This window comes from Polistes fuscatus, unplaced genomic scaffold (genome assembly GCF_010416935.1).
Source record: "Polistes fuscatus isolate 324 unplaced genomic scaffold, CU_Pfus_HIC Scaffold14, whole genome shotgun sequence".
NCBI classification, from domain to species: domain Eukaryota; kingdom Metazoa; phylum Arthropoda; class Insecta; order Hymenoptera; family Vespidae; genus Polistes; species Polistes fuscatus.
In genome coordinates, this window is record NW_025113042.1 from 450,098 (window position 1) to 466,779 (window position 16,682).

The 16,682-nt window shown below is 37.4% G+C and overlaps 1 protein-coding gene across 1 annotated transcript in view; it reads left to right on the forward strand.

Moving 5' to 3' along the window:
- Nucleotides 1-16,682, forward strand: part of LOC122514119 (zinc finger protein GLI3) — an 81,988-nt gene that overhangs the window by 56,512 nt on the left and 8,794 nt on the right. The window contains 4 exon segments of the mRNA XM_043630779.1: nt 11,690-11,728; nt 11,771-11,837; nt 11,840-12,005; nt 12,964-13,056. Coding sequence (XP_043486714.1) covers nt 11,690-11,728; nt 11,771-11,837; nt 11,840-12,005; nt 12,964-13,056 — 365 coding nt within the window.

Sequence of the window (16,682 nt, forward strand, 5' to 3'; positions counted from 1 at the left end):
TCAAATTTACGGTATGAAGTTGTCTTCTCTTCTTCTTCCCCTTTTTTACGTGCGTACATAAGTACACACACCAGTTTTTTATATAATTTTGTCAACGATTTTATGTTAACCTTCTATGGGTCGAATTTTTGTTATAAATAAAAAAAAAATTATCAACTGAAAATCAACAATTATAAACATATATATGCAGATGGAAAAAAAAAAAGGAAAAAATGCTTGTTCTATTGCAGACAGGTTACATAACATTTATTTTGTTATTTCAGGTTGATGGTATTAGCAACCATCATGAATATTGGTATTAGTTGTCTCGGAGACATTATAGAATTAAGATTTATACGTCATCTCGTAAAAGAAACTAAAATTATTTGGTAGAATGCCGAAAAATTATTATGTTACCTGAAAGTAACACTGGCCCATAGAGGGTTAAGAGGATTACCTGAAAATATGATATTTAGAATGAGAAATTGTGCATAAAAATTTTTCATTAAAAAATGTTGTATACTTTGATTAGAATAGGAGAATAATAGGAGTGTAAAATAGATTAATAAGATATTCAGAATTTATTGTTGAATTGATTCGTAATTAATTCGTTGTATTTTATGATTAAAGTTATTAATTTAGACGTTTAAGTTTGACTACTTATTTTATCATTCGTTTTGATCAACGTTACTTCGAGTCTCTCGTCGAAGTGACGAAGTGGAAAAAAACTGCTTGGAACTCGGTTAATTGTCTTTGGAACGTTAGCAGCTCGGTCTCCTGGGATGAGGTTTTACGGTAGAATGTATTTCGGGTACGTGGTCTTGCTTCAGAATTTCTTATTTAGCGAATGATCCTCGCGTCTTCTTCGTTCTCGTCTTCGTTGGTCATCAAGGACATTTCCATCGTCCCTTCTTGAGTTTACTTTTACCGATTCCCCGAACTTCTGAAGAAATACCTCGTTCCGCTAATTGCATTCTTATTAAAGCGAGAAAAACTGTTCGACTTAATCGAGAACGTCTTATAGAAAGAAAAAAAGAAACAAGAATCCATTTAAAAAAACAAAGATTTATTTCGCAATTTAGTCTCATTCGAATATCAAAGCAATTCGCTTATAATAAATGTTATTTCGCGTAACGTACGGAATATTTTTGATAGCTTTGAAGAACATCGAAGATAATCAAATTAAATAGGATTTGACCTTTCTCCTAACCGAAAAATGAAAAAAACAAGTCGAAAATCATCGTTTAACCCTATCTCGAGCTCTCGAAGAAAGAAACACGGTCCCGATCATGCGTAGTGAGATTTCTTCGTGGGCACGCCGCGAGCGTAATAACTTAATTACGCGATGCCTCGGTAAGATAATGTTCGGGTGTTGAACGTGCGGGCCACGAGAGGTTATTGTGGGTCCTGCAGTTTTCGTGCTGGGGTCCGAGAGCGCCGCTGGTGGTGATGCTGGTCGACTCGGGAGGATGAGGAGGATGCAGAAAAAGAGGTGGTGGGAGGAGAAGGGGGACGGGGAGGGGTGGAAGGGGGGGGGAAAGAGTTGGAAGCATTGGGACTGTGGGTACTACGAGAAGCGTGGGCGTCTCGCTATTTGGCCCGGAGGAGCAGAAAGAAGAGAGAGAGAGAGAGAAAGAAAGGGAGAAAGGGAACAGAGGGTGGGGGTTTGTTGGGCGGACAGAGCTGCATTCTCTTATTTATTACCTGGAATATTAAGTTACCCACGTTACCACGTGGCAGCGTGAGGCCCCCATGGAGTCATGGATCCAACGTAACCACCACCACTACCATTACTATCGACGTTGTTGTTTCTCCTTGTCATGCTACACTTCTTCTTCTTCTTCTTCTTCTTCTTCTTCTCCTTCTTCTTCTTTTCTGATTCTTTGTTTTGTCTATCTTAACATTGTAAAGATAACTTGACGGAGTAGCAGAGTTTGCCAAGTTAATAGACTCTCATTAGAAGTAAGAAGTTAAATAATTAGTTACTACATTGTTGATACGGTGTAATATTGAATCGTTTAGAACAATTTCTTCTTGTTAAATAAAGAAATGATCTTCTATAAATATTTCTTTTTTCAATATATCATATAATTATTTCTATCCGGGGACAATATATTTTTCATAGACGTTCCAAAAGGCAAACAACATGCAATCGAAATCAGAGGCGAGTGAAATAGTGTTTTAACGCATGGTAGTGGAATGAGAAGTAGAAGAAGAAGTAAAAGAATAAGAAAGGAAGAAGAAGAGGAGGATGAGGAGGAGGAGGAGGAGGGAAAGGGAAAGGGTGGAGGTTCCACTATAGGGCGCGTATACTACGTCGAGCTGAGACCGACATAGCAAGCAAAAAGTCTTGGACGAAGCCGAGGGACTAGGGTTCGCAGCCTGTTTCGATCGTTCATAAATCCTCCACCTTGGCTCCGCGAGAGCTTCCTCCTCCTTTTCCTCCTCTTTCTTCTTCTTCTTCTCCTTCTTCTTCTTCTTCTTCCCCAGCCCTTCCTTCCTTCACCGGCCCATTCGTTCTTTCTTGTATATACATGCATGCAAGTTCAGGCATGCACACTTCTATCCTCTCGTCTTTACATTCTTATCCAATTTCTTATCACTTTCTCTCTCTCTCTCTCTCTTTATCATATGAATATACCTTTATCCGTTCGTCATTATACTCCTCCCTCCTTTCTTCCTCCCTCTCTCTATCTCTCTTAATTGTTTCCACCATTTCTTTTGACTTGTTGCAAAAGAACAAAAAGATCGTATAAGAATTTGGATTATGTATCAATTTCGTTGATAGAAAATGCCAAATTATTAATAACAGAAACGAACTATCATTTTCGTCTGAATCCTTCGTCATTGGAAAAAAAAAGAAAAATAAAATTCTTAACAATGAATTTATTATTTCATAATAAATTTTCATAATTTTTCTTTTCGTAATCTTAAGCAGAGAAATATTATAAACTTTTGACGTTTCATCCAATTGCTCGCTCGCTCTCACGCACGCACGGGGTATCTTGAAATATCTTGAAACATATTATATTATCACGTTGAACCGGACAGACATAATTCATAATAAAGTAGACGTAGATATTTTCATAGAAATACGAAAATGAAAAGCTCCTTGAGTTAGATAGAATCCGTCCCTGTGGTACCCATGGCATCAGCAGAACGCGCATCCGAATGCACGTACATAGCCACGGGCATCCGTGTGTACTCGAAGGTGTGTCGAGAAAAGGGAATGGTGGTATCCTCTCGTTGGTGTATTCTTAAGGGAGAGTGTGTTTGAGGTGGTGGTGTGTCGACAATCAAGATTACGTGGGCGGATACACGCGCAGCCCAGTGCCGGCAGTCTGGCAGTCTTGTCCTGTTTTTTTATCCTTTTTTCTTTTTTTCTTTTAATTCTTCTTTTTCTTTCTCTCTCTCTCTCTCTCTCTCCCCCTATCTATCTCTATCCTTCTCCCACATCTCTTTTAAAATACTTCGAAACTTCTCTCGATTACAATCGAAAATTGGGATTTATCGAAGTTCGTTAAACCCCTCCCCACCATCCCAGAAAAAAAAGCAATAAAGATAAAGATAAGGACGAAGACAACGGCAGCATCTTCATCCCGACACGCAATTAGGTTTTTCAATATTAACTTTTAAAAGAATCATTGAAAGTATCGATCGATCGAGTAGAGAAGTTCAATGATCGGTTTTACGGCTATTTGCGTACGTCTCGTATAACTGGTCCAGTGATACTATGTCATCCAATATCTCTGTCCTTTCTCTCTATCTTTCTCATTCTCTCTTTTCCTCTTCTCTAGTTTACACATACTCCTTTTCACTTGGGCATGCATATACAACAAGAGAAACTAAGTGAGAGAGGATCTCCGAGATAAATTCATGAGCTCGATGCTTTGCGGAGGAGGAAGAAAGAGGAGAGACCTTGCGTATAAGTGTGCGTGTGTGTGTGTATATATATATATTTGTAGGAGAGTGTGAGAAGGCCGAGGTAGAATCCAAGAGCATAGCAGTTCGAACAGTTCGCATGTAAATGTAAAGAGAGGTCTCTTTGGGGGAGAAGCGAACGAACCGAGCGCATTTTATTAGCGCGCGGTGGCGAAGAGGAAAAGGAAGAGAAGAGGTCGGAGGCGCAAAAGGACCACGAAGAAAGGTAGAGAGAGAGAGAGAGAGAGAGAGAGAGAGGGAAAGATATAGAATAAAAGACAGAGAAGGGTAGAGAGTATCTTGTAAGTCGCGCTCGTACTGACCTTGCTTGGCGCGAGAGTACGCGCGAGATTAAGCCACAGTTACCGTGACTCGTAGCTGGGATATATAAAACCAGTGAATAAATATTCTCTACCTCTCTCTCTCTCTCTCTCTTCTCTCTTTCTCTTTCTAACTCTTTATGTACTATATGGAAAGTTACGATCGACTTTTTTTTTCTTTTGTTCTCTTCTTCCTCTTCTTTCCTTTCCTTTTAGTTTCTTTTCTTTTCTTTTTCTCTTCTCTTCTTTTAAGTCGTGGATTAATTTCATATATAGTTTTATTCGTTCGTATTTAAAAAAAAAAAAATATAAAAGACTGCTAAATGTGAGAAATAACGATAGAAATAAATAAACGGGGGAGACGGATAAATATATATGGAGAATGGAGAAAATGAGAGAGAGAAAAACAATATGATTGTAAAATAGGATATTCGATATTGGAATAAATTTTGTTCGCGATTGAGAAAGATATCGGCGACGAGAACCGGGAGGAATGATTGTTAAAATAGGGGATGTTGTGAGAATCGGTAGAATAAATTTGGCTTCGATATCAACTCTTTCATTTTCTTTTTCTTCTTCTTCTTTTTCTTCTTCTTCTTGTTCTTCTTTATACTTCGGGACAGCGATTTCAACGTAATAACGCGTGAAGCGGCGTTTACAGTACGTGTCCAAAGCAAGGAAGAAACCCGTTGGTGATTTCAACAGAGGCAAGAAGAGGTTTTGCGCATTAGGTGTCTGTGTGTACGCGTTTCCATGTGTATATACATGAAAGGGAGGAAAGAGGAGGACCGGGGAAAGATGGAGAGAGGAGAAGGCAATTGTGCGAGGTAATCAAAAGCGCGTTCTACCCTAAAAACCATGACAAAATGCAGTCGCTTCGCTCTAACTTCGTGCCTGTGTGTAAAGAGTGTCTCTATACGTGTAAGTGTAAGAGAAAGAAAGAAAGAAAGAGGATGGGGTTAGGGGCATAACTAAAATCTTCATCGTCTCTTCGTCAGGACACACAAGGATAAGAAACTAAAATAAGAGAAAAAAGGAAAAGATGAAGTATCGAAGAAGACGAAGAAGAAGAAGAAGAAGAAGAAGGGATGACTCGAAACTCGACATGAAATTGAACTTCGACGAGCTCATCTTTCGATTAGACGACTCATATTCCGTTGTATTTTTCTTTGCTCTTATCTCTATCCAATCTCTCAAATTTACTATCTTCCTAATCACATTTTCTTTCTTCGGAAAAATTCCGGAGAACACTTTGGAGTAAGTCATTCGTCCGAGGACGAACGCGCGTTTAAGGATTTGTCCTGTGACGACGAGTGGGGGATAAAAAAGTGTGAACTTCCAGTGAGTTGGAAGAAATCGTTAAGAGTTGGAAGAAAGATATCCGTAGCACGGTAATTCTTCGGTGACGGTGAGCGACCTTCGACTATCTCTCTCCCTCTTTCTTTCGAAGAGCTAGCTGCTAGGTCTCTTTCTCTTCCGTTGAAGCTCCTCTCGGCGCATCAATAGAGTCATTAGTCACGGCCGTCGGTATACCCACGATATTTGTTCCTCGCCTACCTGCGAACCTAGTCTCTTCTTTTTTCATCTCCGCCTACCGTACTCCGGATCGTTACTTTCGAGTTTCTCTTTCTCTCACTTTCTCTCCTTCTTTCTTGCCGACCAACATCTCCCCCCATCTATCCCACTCCCTATATCCCTTATATATATATATATATATCTTTCTCTTCTATTATCTTTTTCAAACTCGTTGTTATTTCTTTATCTCGATCCCCTCTTTCTTTCCTATACGTTATTATTAATATCATTAGGTTGTCCCAAAAAGTATGTCGAAAATTTTCAACATTTTATATCTCAATAAAGAACATTCTACGTTCGGTCATTTCTTATTAACCGAACCTAGAAATATTTAGAAAATTGTTTAATTGCATATAAAGTACTATAAAATATTGCTAATTTCGACATTACTTATTGGCTAAGCCAATTGCTGGTTTCCTTTTTTTATTTTATTTCTTTCTTTTAACTGCGTGCGCGCATTTTCGAATTAAATGCTTAGGTATTTCTAGAAACACCTTTGAATTCCTAAACGTTTTATATATATCTATATATTTTTAGCATTTAAATATTAAATGGAAATAAAAAATTAAGTATAATTTAGTAGAGAATTTAATACGAGTCTTGACGTCTGTATCAAGTGATGATAAACAAGCGCAAGAACCGATTGCGAAAACGTCTGTATCGTCTAATGAACGGTAGACGCGTTATACGCTCTCTACTACCACTACGAACAAACTCGAGCATTCGCCGAGAGAATACATGCGAAGAGAACCAGTAGGGGCACTTCTTGTCGGCACCTTTGATGTGCGCGTGACGAATACGGTTCATATTTGATGAACCAACTTTTCTCTCTCTCCCTCTCTCTCTCTCTCTTTCTCTTACGCTCATTTCGTGATAGTTTTGCACGCGTGCTAGTTTCCAGATCACGAAGGTGATTAAAACGCACGAGAAAAGAGAAAAATCATTCGCGCTAGAGAGGAACGACGTTAATTAAGTTATAATTTAAGACAACATTTGACTCCTAGATTGTTTGATAAAAAAAAAGAAAAAAAAACAATTTTCAGAATACGTAAATTATTTAGGTTTATTTTTTGTTGTTGAATTAATCGTATCTATACGATAAATCTCGAATAATTTTGTTTATCATAAATTATTTGGATAAAAAACTATAAAAACAGAGGAAGGAGAGAAAGAGAGAAAGAGAGAGAAGAGATATTTTGAAAGACCTGTTTTCGATTATTCGATAAATCCAAGCAAAACAGGCAGGTCTTTAACTCGTTCGACGATAGAGTCATAAAAATGGAAACTCTGTGGAGGGAAGGATAATTCGTATATCGTGAGATCGTGTTTACCGTGTTACCTGTCCCTCTTTCCCTCTCTTCTACCTCTCTCTCTTTCTCTTTTTCTCTTTCGATCGAAACGAGTCGTTTTCCAAGCTGAATTACCGGAACGATGAATAATTCAATGAGTAACGCGTATCGATTTTGTGCACGAATTACTTCATTAAAGTGGTTCACTTCGTGGCCCGTTAAATGAGTGGTGTGTCTTGCTTTGAGTGGACTGAATAACGATTTTCTTTTGGAAAATTTAGAATGACGAGAGTAAAAGGTAATAGGAGGGAATCATAGGAGTAAGCAAATATTATATCGGATTTACGATTGAGTTTGTGGAAGAACTGACGATGAAAAGAGAAAGAAAAAGAAGAAGAAGCGTAAAAGTCGTCCGACAACAACGCTAGCGCCGTTTTGAATGTCCTCGTTAGACGTTAGGGAATATTATTCGACGAATATATTCCAACGTCGACCATCCCCCTTTGGAACACGGCTCGCATCCGTTAGTGCCCGTTAAAAGACGCACGCCTCCGAAAGTGGTAGAGAGATCACAGAGAAAGAAGGGAAACGGTGATAAATCTAGCGGGTGGTGCGATAAATTTCTTTCGCGGAAACACAAAAAGCGCATTAATGCTAAGCGCGAACGAACGACTACTCTCCGTTCTCCAAACGAGAATTACCCGAAAGAAGAAAGAGGAGGACCTTTCTGCGGTAGTTATCGGCTATGGAAAACAGTCTCCGGCGCAGGGATTTTATCTACTTTGATGGATAATCGGGTCCTTTTTTCTTCTTTTCTTTCTTTTTTTTTCAGGAAGGTTCGATCGTATACGAGTTCGATCGTTTTACTTCTTTTTTCCAAATCGAAATTATTTACAAAATTAATAAATATAGAAGATGAAAAGATCTGTAATTGTAAATTAGAAAAAAGATTGTTCGGTGTCAGATAGTACGAAATGATCGAGTTCTCGTATCCTTAACGAAATACCCTTCCCTTCTCTTCTCTTCTCTTCATCCTGATTTTATCCTTGGAGGACGAACGAGCGAGCAAGCGAACGGTTTAATGAATTAGACGCACGTACGCGCGCGAGGTGGTGCGAAGCTTTCAAATAGCCTATAAATAACGCCGCGAGCTAGCATATAGCGCCGTTAAGCTGGATTTTCAACGGAGCCAAGCCTTCGATAGATCCGCAACGACGGCTCGCATATCGATCGGCCGAAGCGACCGATCACGCGTGTAAATATCTTGATTAACGAGCCTCTCGATTACCATCGAGAAATCTTGGTGCCGAGCACCAAGCATCGAGCAAGCAACGACGCCTCGCAAAATATCGCGCTTATGGTTGTCACTCGAAGCAAATCTGTTAAACTATCTAAAATCTATTTCTATTACCCTTAGTATTCAACTGCATAGGTGTAGTATATCTTCGAAGATTTATCCAACAACCAATCAACCCTTTCCATTATTTCCAAATAAACAATTTCATATTTTTCATCTAAGATTTCGTTGTCAACATTTTATCATACAATCCTTTCTTCCATACTTTCCAAGAAAAGCAAGTCCAAATTAGTTTTATTCTTTAACGACTTTTCGCAATAGAGTCTGCTCTTAACGCTTATGGTTCCATCAACGTTCTCTGGAATTCGGCACAAAGTACCGGTGGCAAAGTGCCAAGGTTGCGATTGTAAATCACGCGGAATTCGTTCTCGATGATTCGATGAGTTCAACGAAATCGCATTTTAACGTTTGCACTTAGATCGCTAAGATTTCATACGTTTCGTTATCTTATTTGAAATTTTTCATTTTGTATTGCGAGATTGTTCGAAGCTTTTTTACTTACAATTAGATATTTTTCTTATCGTTTGAAGAATACAAAATTATTATAAATAATATTATTATCAGCATGAGAAAAAGGAATGAAGAGTTTTTTCTCACGACTGTGGCAATAATTCTTGTTTCCATTTTTTTCGTTTTTCTATGTTTCTTACTTTTTGATCGCACTTTCCTCGCTTGTCTTCTTATTTCGTCGCTTCTTGCGAAACAAGCGCGTGCCGTTCAGCATCCAAGCTCATCTACCATATGGTTGCTTTACTATCTCGAGAAGCGAGTCTTGTGTGACTTGCATTCAGCAAGGCGCTGCAATAAATATCATAACTCGAGACCCCATGGAAGTGTTAGGTTCCAGACGACATTCTGTCCCTCCCCTGATGACGTTTTTACGTTTTACTTACGATCTCCCGAAGGCCACGTATTACTTGGAACCGTCATTTTAAATATCTTTTATTCCACGAATTTTCATTTCGTAGAAATCAACGAATAGATTGATATTTTGACAGTTTATCTTGCGATAACAATCTTACGAAGAACCCCAACCAACCTACCAAGATAAAAGTCTTTTAAGCTGTTCCAACTTCCTTGTTCGTTGTTTTTTCGTCCTGACACGTGACTACATTTCCACGTCATCTTCTTTATCCGTATCTGCACGTGGCTCAACAAGGAAACCTCCTCAACAGATGTTTTGCTTAACTTGCCTCATTAACACGAGTCACGTTAATGAGCTTGCGAACCTCGTCATTTTTCTCTTCTGCCTTTCAAAAGTCATGATTCTTATTCTCCCCTCCTTTTTTTTCTTCCCCTTTGATATTTGTTGGTAAGAAGAAAAAAACAAAAAATAAAGAACCTCGAGGGGAAAAAGAAAATCATCGTTTTTATGGAATATACATCGATCAAAATATCCTATAAGAATAATTTTCATTTCCGGTATTTTAATATTCAAGAAAGCACGTCCATGGGATTTTCATGAGACTTTTTTAACTGGCGGTCGGTTCGATCAAAAGAGTCTTACTTAAATCTGTTTAAGAAAGGCCTACGAAAGTACCGCTTCGAAGGCTTTAGGAATGTCAAAAGGTTCCATGGCAGACGGACTGTGTAGGTAAAGATAGATGCGTCGGTTTCCGGCGTGTCGAGTTAACGACTCGAGTTTATCTCTTGCTCCTGCTTGCCGTTGGCTCCCTACTCTTTTTTCACGTTTTACTTTTTCTCCTTTTCTTCTTTCCCCAACCCTCCTTCTTCCCCCCATCCCCCTTTTCTTTATCTTTATATTCATTTTTTCATATACAATTTTGGATCTTTCTTTTAATCGCCTTTAATTCCATTTAATATCATTCAATTCGTAAGATAATTTATTTGTATGTATTTGCATATAGATATCGATTCGTTACGTTAAAAAGAAAAACAATAAAATAATAAGAGTAATCATAAAATCGTTTAAACAAATTCAAAACAACCCCATTCGAATGAACACGCTCTGTGTTACTCGTACGATATTATAACGATTAAACGTGTATGAAACAAAATAAAAACTAAAAGTATCTAGATAAATTCATCTACGATCGTAAATGAATTAAGACGGATAGAAAGAGTGGAAGGAAAATTTGTGTGAGACAGGGGGACTTCTCTCTTTGCGAGAGCAAAGTCAAACGGCTTAACCGACCGGTTGACTTTGCTCGGCAAACTAGCGGAAGCAAGAGAGGCTAATATTTAAACGGTCGCGAGGTTTTTTTATCTTTTTATCTAATTTTTGTGTGACAGAAGATAACTTTCGACAAGTGTCAATATTTTCTTCAATGGCGTGAAACTTAAAATTAGATTAATTGTATTGAGAAAATGTGTCGGTTTTGATCGTATTTACCGTTCGTTTGTTTTTTACTATTTGTTTGTAAACATTTAATATCTATCGATCTCAATCTTATTTTGAAATGAAACTGATGATTTTGTTGGATTGGATTTGAAATAATTTTAAGTATCTCGTTCATTGATTTCTATGATATAAAAGTAGTATTAAATGAAGTGCGATTAAAAGTATGTGAATTTGTAACGAGGTGTCGCAAAAGTGATGAAAGTAAAAATTGACATAATCTTTCAATACGGAATTACTTTATTTCATTTCACCTATCGGGTAGTTGTTCCCTAGAAAGGATTTTTTGTTTTGTTTAGATATCACAAACAGCTGATAATATCTACGTAAAATACGGAGAAGTATGAAAGAACGAAAGAAAGAAAGAAAGCAAGAAAAAAGAAAGAAAGAAAGAAAGAAAGTCTTTGAGTACACAAGACCCGGACCATTTCCTTGTGCTCATGCGTGACGAAACGTTGTCACTCATAACATACGTTTTACTTAATCTTCTGAATCAGAATACTTCGTGAGAGAGTAATTAATCTAATCATATGCGACAAGATACCTTTTACTGTCCGGAATTGTTTACTTTACTTGTAATTAATGGACAAAATTTTCTCGAGAAAATGATTAAGGACCATTAATCACAAGTCTAGTGTTGCGCTTAAAAAAGTATTATAGTATCACCTAATAATGAATAAAAATTATAAATGTATAAAAGACTGATTCAAATATTAAACAACTCGCACGAGTTTAAATACTTTCTATTCCAATATTATTTCCATAAAAGAAATCAAATAATCAAACTAAAAGAAAAATCTTAATTAATACACGTTTTTAAAAGAACAATTTAATCATAAATTTATTCAAAGAATGTAAAAAATGATCAATGTAAATATTGAATTTGCAGATTGTCCGGTAGCACAATAGCGATCAGCAGCAGCGGACGGTAACGGAGGCAGTGGAAACGGGAGTAGTGGTGGTGGAGGAGGAGGGGCGCTGGGGGAGGAGGTGGTGGTGGCGGAGGAGAAGGTGGGGGTACGAGCGGTGGCGGAAACGTTGGAGGGGGGGGACCGCCGGAAACGGGATTTCCAGCGGGGATTCCTCCGAGGAGTCACCCCTCTCGGAGCATACGAGCCTGCATCCCCCCTTCCGGATCAACTACATGGACCACCTTTATCATCAGCTTCAGGCCTCCACGCACAGTCCAAGCGCCTCGTTACACGGTAATTACCTTACTCTTGTACTTGTCTTCGGATAATTAGAACGGCCTACGGCCTCGGGGAATACGCACTTTCCTTTATTGTCCCTTGTCTCGCGACGATTACTATTAAGATGTTTTAAAACCTCTTCTCCCTGTTATTTACAATCCAAATCGACACTTTACAAAATTTTTATCGCTATTTATATTTTTTCTTTCTCTCTCTCTGTTTTTTTTATAAAGATTAACCCTTTGCAACTCGAGACGATTTCGGCCAAATTAAGTAGACATTTACAGGTTTAAAAACATTTATAAACAAACAAGCATATAGAATAATAAAAATCATCAGTTTATTCATTTATATGTCGAAAAAAAAACAAACTTTGATAAATACTACACTCTGTAATTAGTTTGGTTGAGTTGACACTTGAAATAGGCCGGGCTCGAGTGCAAAGGGTTAAAATCGTAAGCGACATTTCAAATGATTGTTGATTAATTAGGGAGAACTGATTTTTAAATGATTGTTAATTAATTAGGGAGAAGTAATTTTGATCAGTTCTTTGATGACAACTGAGATGAGCTCAATATTACCACGAAATTATTAGTTGAATCAATCTCGATCGAGTTCTTAAATATATCTCGAAACAATATCTCGAGTACTTGGAACTTGACGATCGTAGACTTTGAAACCTTCTTGGGTATACGCCTCTAGTTGAATTCTATCAAAAGGGCCCGCATTCCGGCGGAAAAATATTCAATAGTTCATACAAAGCGCTTTGTAAGGCTACTTCTTCTCTTCTCTTCTTTTTTCCCTTGATACGGATCCATCTACCGATGCTTCAAGATCTACTTCCCTTTTGTAAACAATGATGATACACGATATTGTTTGTTCATAGTTCGAGCAAAAAAGGTTCATCGTGGTTTTTTTTTAAATCTAATCATATCATTTGCTTTTTTATACATGTTCTATCATTTTTTCGTAGGACTGGGGGGTTTGGGGCCAGAGTATATACTCCATGCAACAGGACCATCTAGTACACTAGCATCGTCAGAGTTTCCTTTTCGATCGACGGTAAGTATTATTTATAATTTTTTTATTTATTTATCAAATAAAATATATTCTTCTTCTTCATCTTTAGTTTAGGCAAGTTGCCTGTTCGTAACGACGTTTTTCTGCCTATTGCACTGTTAAATTTCGCGCCATCTTTTTCTGTGGGCGCCCCGTACTTCTGCGGCCAATCGGTGACTTATCCCGTGCAATTCTGACGATTCTTCTGTTGTCCATTCTGCTAAATGTTCGTTCCATTCTTTTTTTTTACTTATTCCGAGGCAGAGTATCGTTTCTATGAGCCGCAATTCTTTTTTTTACGTTGGATAGGGGGCTAACCTGATCCAACAACCTTCCTCCTTTTTCCGGGCTTAGGACCGCAACATGATCGCTGATCTCGATCCGCTCAGCGATCATGCAGAGGCGGAGTTAAATAAAATATATAATAAAATATATATATGAGCCGTTTATTTTGAAAGAGGCCTAACTCCATTTGTCAATTATTTCCGGTTACCCACGGTAACATGTACAGCTTCAAATTATCTATTAATAAAGCATAAGATTTTTAATTCTATTTCCAAGTAAATACGGTAATTCTGGACACATAAGTTTTCAGAGTTAGTTAACTGTAAATTAATACACTTAGATACACTTAAGCAACATAACTCATTGTATCTTTACGTATATTTTAATTGCATTGAAACGCAAACCTTTAAATATCTCAATTTAAGGTTAAATGGAGTTAGGCCCCTTTCAAAATAAACGGCTCATATATATATATATATATATATATATATATATAATATATAATACACCCATTAATATACAGAAATTTTCACAAAAGAGATCAGGTAAAAAACACAACATAAAGATAGTCACAGACATTTAGATAATATTTGACAGAAGATAAAAACCGATTGAACAACATCTCTATGCCGATGGAAAGTAATTACACAGAGATTGATTCTTCTATTAATACAGCTAAAATAATTATAAGAGGTATGATGAGTTTTATGTGATCATGGTTCCTACAATTTAGATGCCACATTGGAGAGCACAATTGATAAAACTCTAAAAATTTTGCCAAACGACAGTGTCTCAAATATTTCATCCTTCTCTTACTCAACGTAGACATATTCATAAACTGAGCAATATTATCTAGTCGTGAAAATAAAAGATTGATTACTATGTGAATGTATACATGTATGTTATTCGGATTAAAAATAAAAGTAAAAACGATATACATCTTAAAAAATTGCTAATAAATACAAATGATGAACTAAGGAGTATATTACATACTGAAAAGATTGTTTAAATGCGTAAGAGCTTCTGGAATAACATTATTCGTGTTTAAAACGTTTTTTTTTAACAGGGAATTTTGTACACCGTTAAAAAGATCAGGTTGGTTAGAATCCCAGGGAGCCGTTCGTTCGAGCGTTCCGTTCGACCGTTTCTACGAATAGCCATGGAATTCGAGCTCGAAGTTAACTCTGCGTTGATCTATCCATAGCGATGAAAAACGACTAAGGATAAGCGTACGCGATATTCGACCCCGATATCTCGTTTCCCTTCTTCACTCGGAGATACAAAAAGATAAAAAAGGGGAGGGTGTGAGGAAAGGACTGGACTAGGATGATCGTACCTTGGGCTTCCTTCCAAAGCAGCTATATCTTATCTCATTTTTTGTAATCGATTTAACAAATGATCCAGAAAATTCGATAAGATAAGCACAATTACACATATCTCTTCCTTTCACTCTCGTAAAGAGGGGTTGGAGAAAGACTGACTAGGATTCGTACACTGGGTTCTTAAACGCACTCTCATTTTTTGTAATCGATTTAAAATGATCCAGAGAACGTACAAAGTAAATTCACGATCGATTAAGCAACCAATTAACACATTAAAGTCTCTCGAGAAAACTTTCTCTCTCGTAACTTTAGACTTTGGAATATGTATTCCGAACTACCTTTCGTCTTTTCAAAAAAAAACTGGTGTGTACTTATGAAGCACGTAAGAAGTTATACTTCTTTGCCTACCAAAAACATAACTCAATCCTCAATAATTTCAAACTTTTCGTGGTGTCGTTCGGAAAAAATCACTCTCATCACATTTCCCACGCGCCACAGTAAAGATAGAAAGAAAGAAAAGAGAGAGAGAGAGATACCAAGAGGATAACGAAAGTGGAATGTCTTCAAATTCTTGGAGTTTCGTCACGTTGTCGATCGCTACCAGGTTGGACACTTGCCAGTCGAGTCAAGCCGAAGCATGCTGTTTTGCGTGCGGAGGAATTATGTGTGCCAGCTAGCCGTAGGTGTAGTAGCGCTTAACAGCAGGTAGGAGATCGACCGGTTAGGAGGCCGAGAGGCTAAAAGACGACTGAAAGGGTAAACGGGGCCTCGTTAACCGCTACCTCTGCATAATTGAATCGACTCGGAGCGACATGACCTCATTAACACCTTAGCGCCTACCCTACAGGTTGTCTCACAATACTTCTTCTTCTACTCGATATTTATATATTACTAGCTATGTTACATTTATCGATACACACATATATTTATATATGTTTTTTTTTGCGTATTGACTGGTCGAATGCATTTATTTGGTTCATTATAGAACTCAATTATCGTTCGTATTGATCAAACGAATAAATAAAAGTGATACAAATCAATTAATTCATTTTGATTAAGGAATTCTCGATTGATTCGAGAAAATATTTTGTTCTAGTTGGAAAGTAAACGTATTTAGATTGATTTGAATTGATGTTTCGTTGTATTACGAGTCGAATTTGAAGAGACCTGTAGTCGCCGTAGCATGCGCCGCGTAGCAGAGTAGGATCGGGTGAACCGCGTCGATCGGAGTGGCCGATTGCACCAATTTACATGTCTCAATCCCATGTTCCCTTCGCGAGAAAGAGAAAAGAGCGGCGACTTACCGAGCCGTGTAGGCCTCATGGGATATCCTCGCATATCCTGGTCGAGAGGCACGATCTCGATGCGAGAAAGACAGAGAGGAAGATAGAAAGAAAGAGAGATAGAAAAGACCAGGAGGTAAGCGAAGGTTCCTTCGCATATTCATTAATCTCCGTTGGGACTTATCCAACGACAAAGGATCCAACGAAAAGGGTCTTACTCTGAGAATTGATTAGATAAGGGATACTAGTTTAACCGAAATAACAAACTTTGATCATTCGATTGATTTTACTTTGGATCAACGACGTACAATCGATTTTTTCCAAATTTATTTACAGTGAAATTTCGTCAAACGCAAGCTACCTTAATTCGAAACAACGAGTGAGGTTTCCATTTCTGTCATTATCTTCAACATTTTTGTAACATTTCATTGGTTTATATTTTTATCAGAACGAATTGTAAAAAAACCCTTTTTAAACAGAATATATTCGCATTTGTTAATGTTTTTAATTTAGACGAGTGGTATATTTGTTAAATTTATTCGATGCACGTTCAAATTAGAATAAGAATACGAATACGAAATTTCGAGAGCTACATTTATATACACTGTTAAATCGATAAACAAATTTTTGTTTCTGTATAAGTTCTACTGTATATTGTCGCTAGATTATTACAGTTGTATTTAGTCATGCTGAATTATATAAAATACATATTTATATATGAACAAGCTAATATTTACTCATAT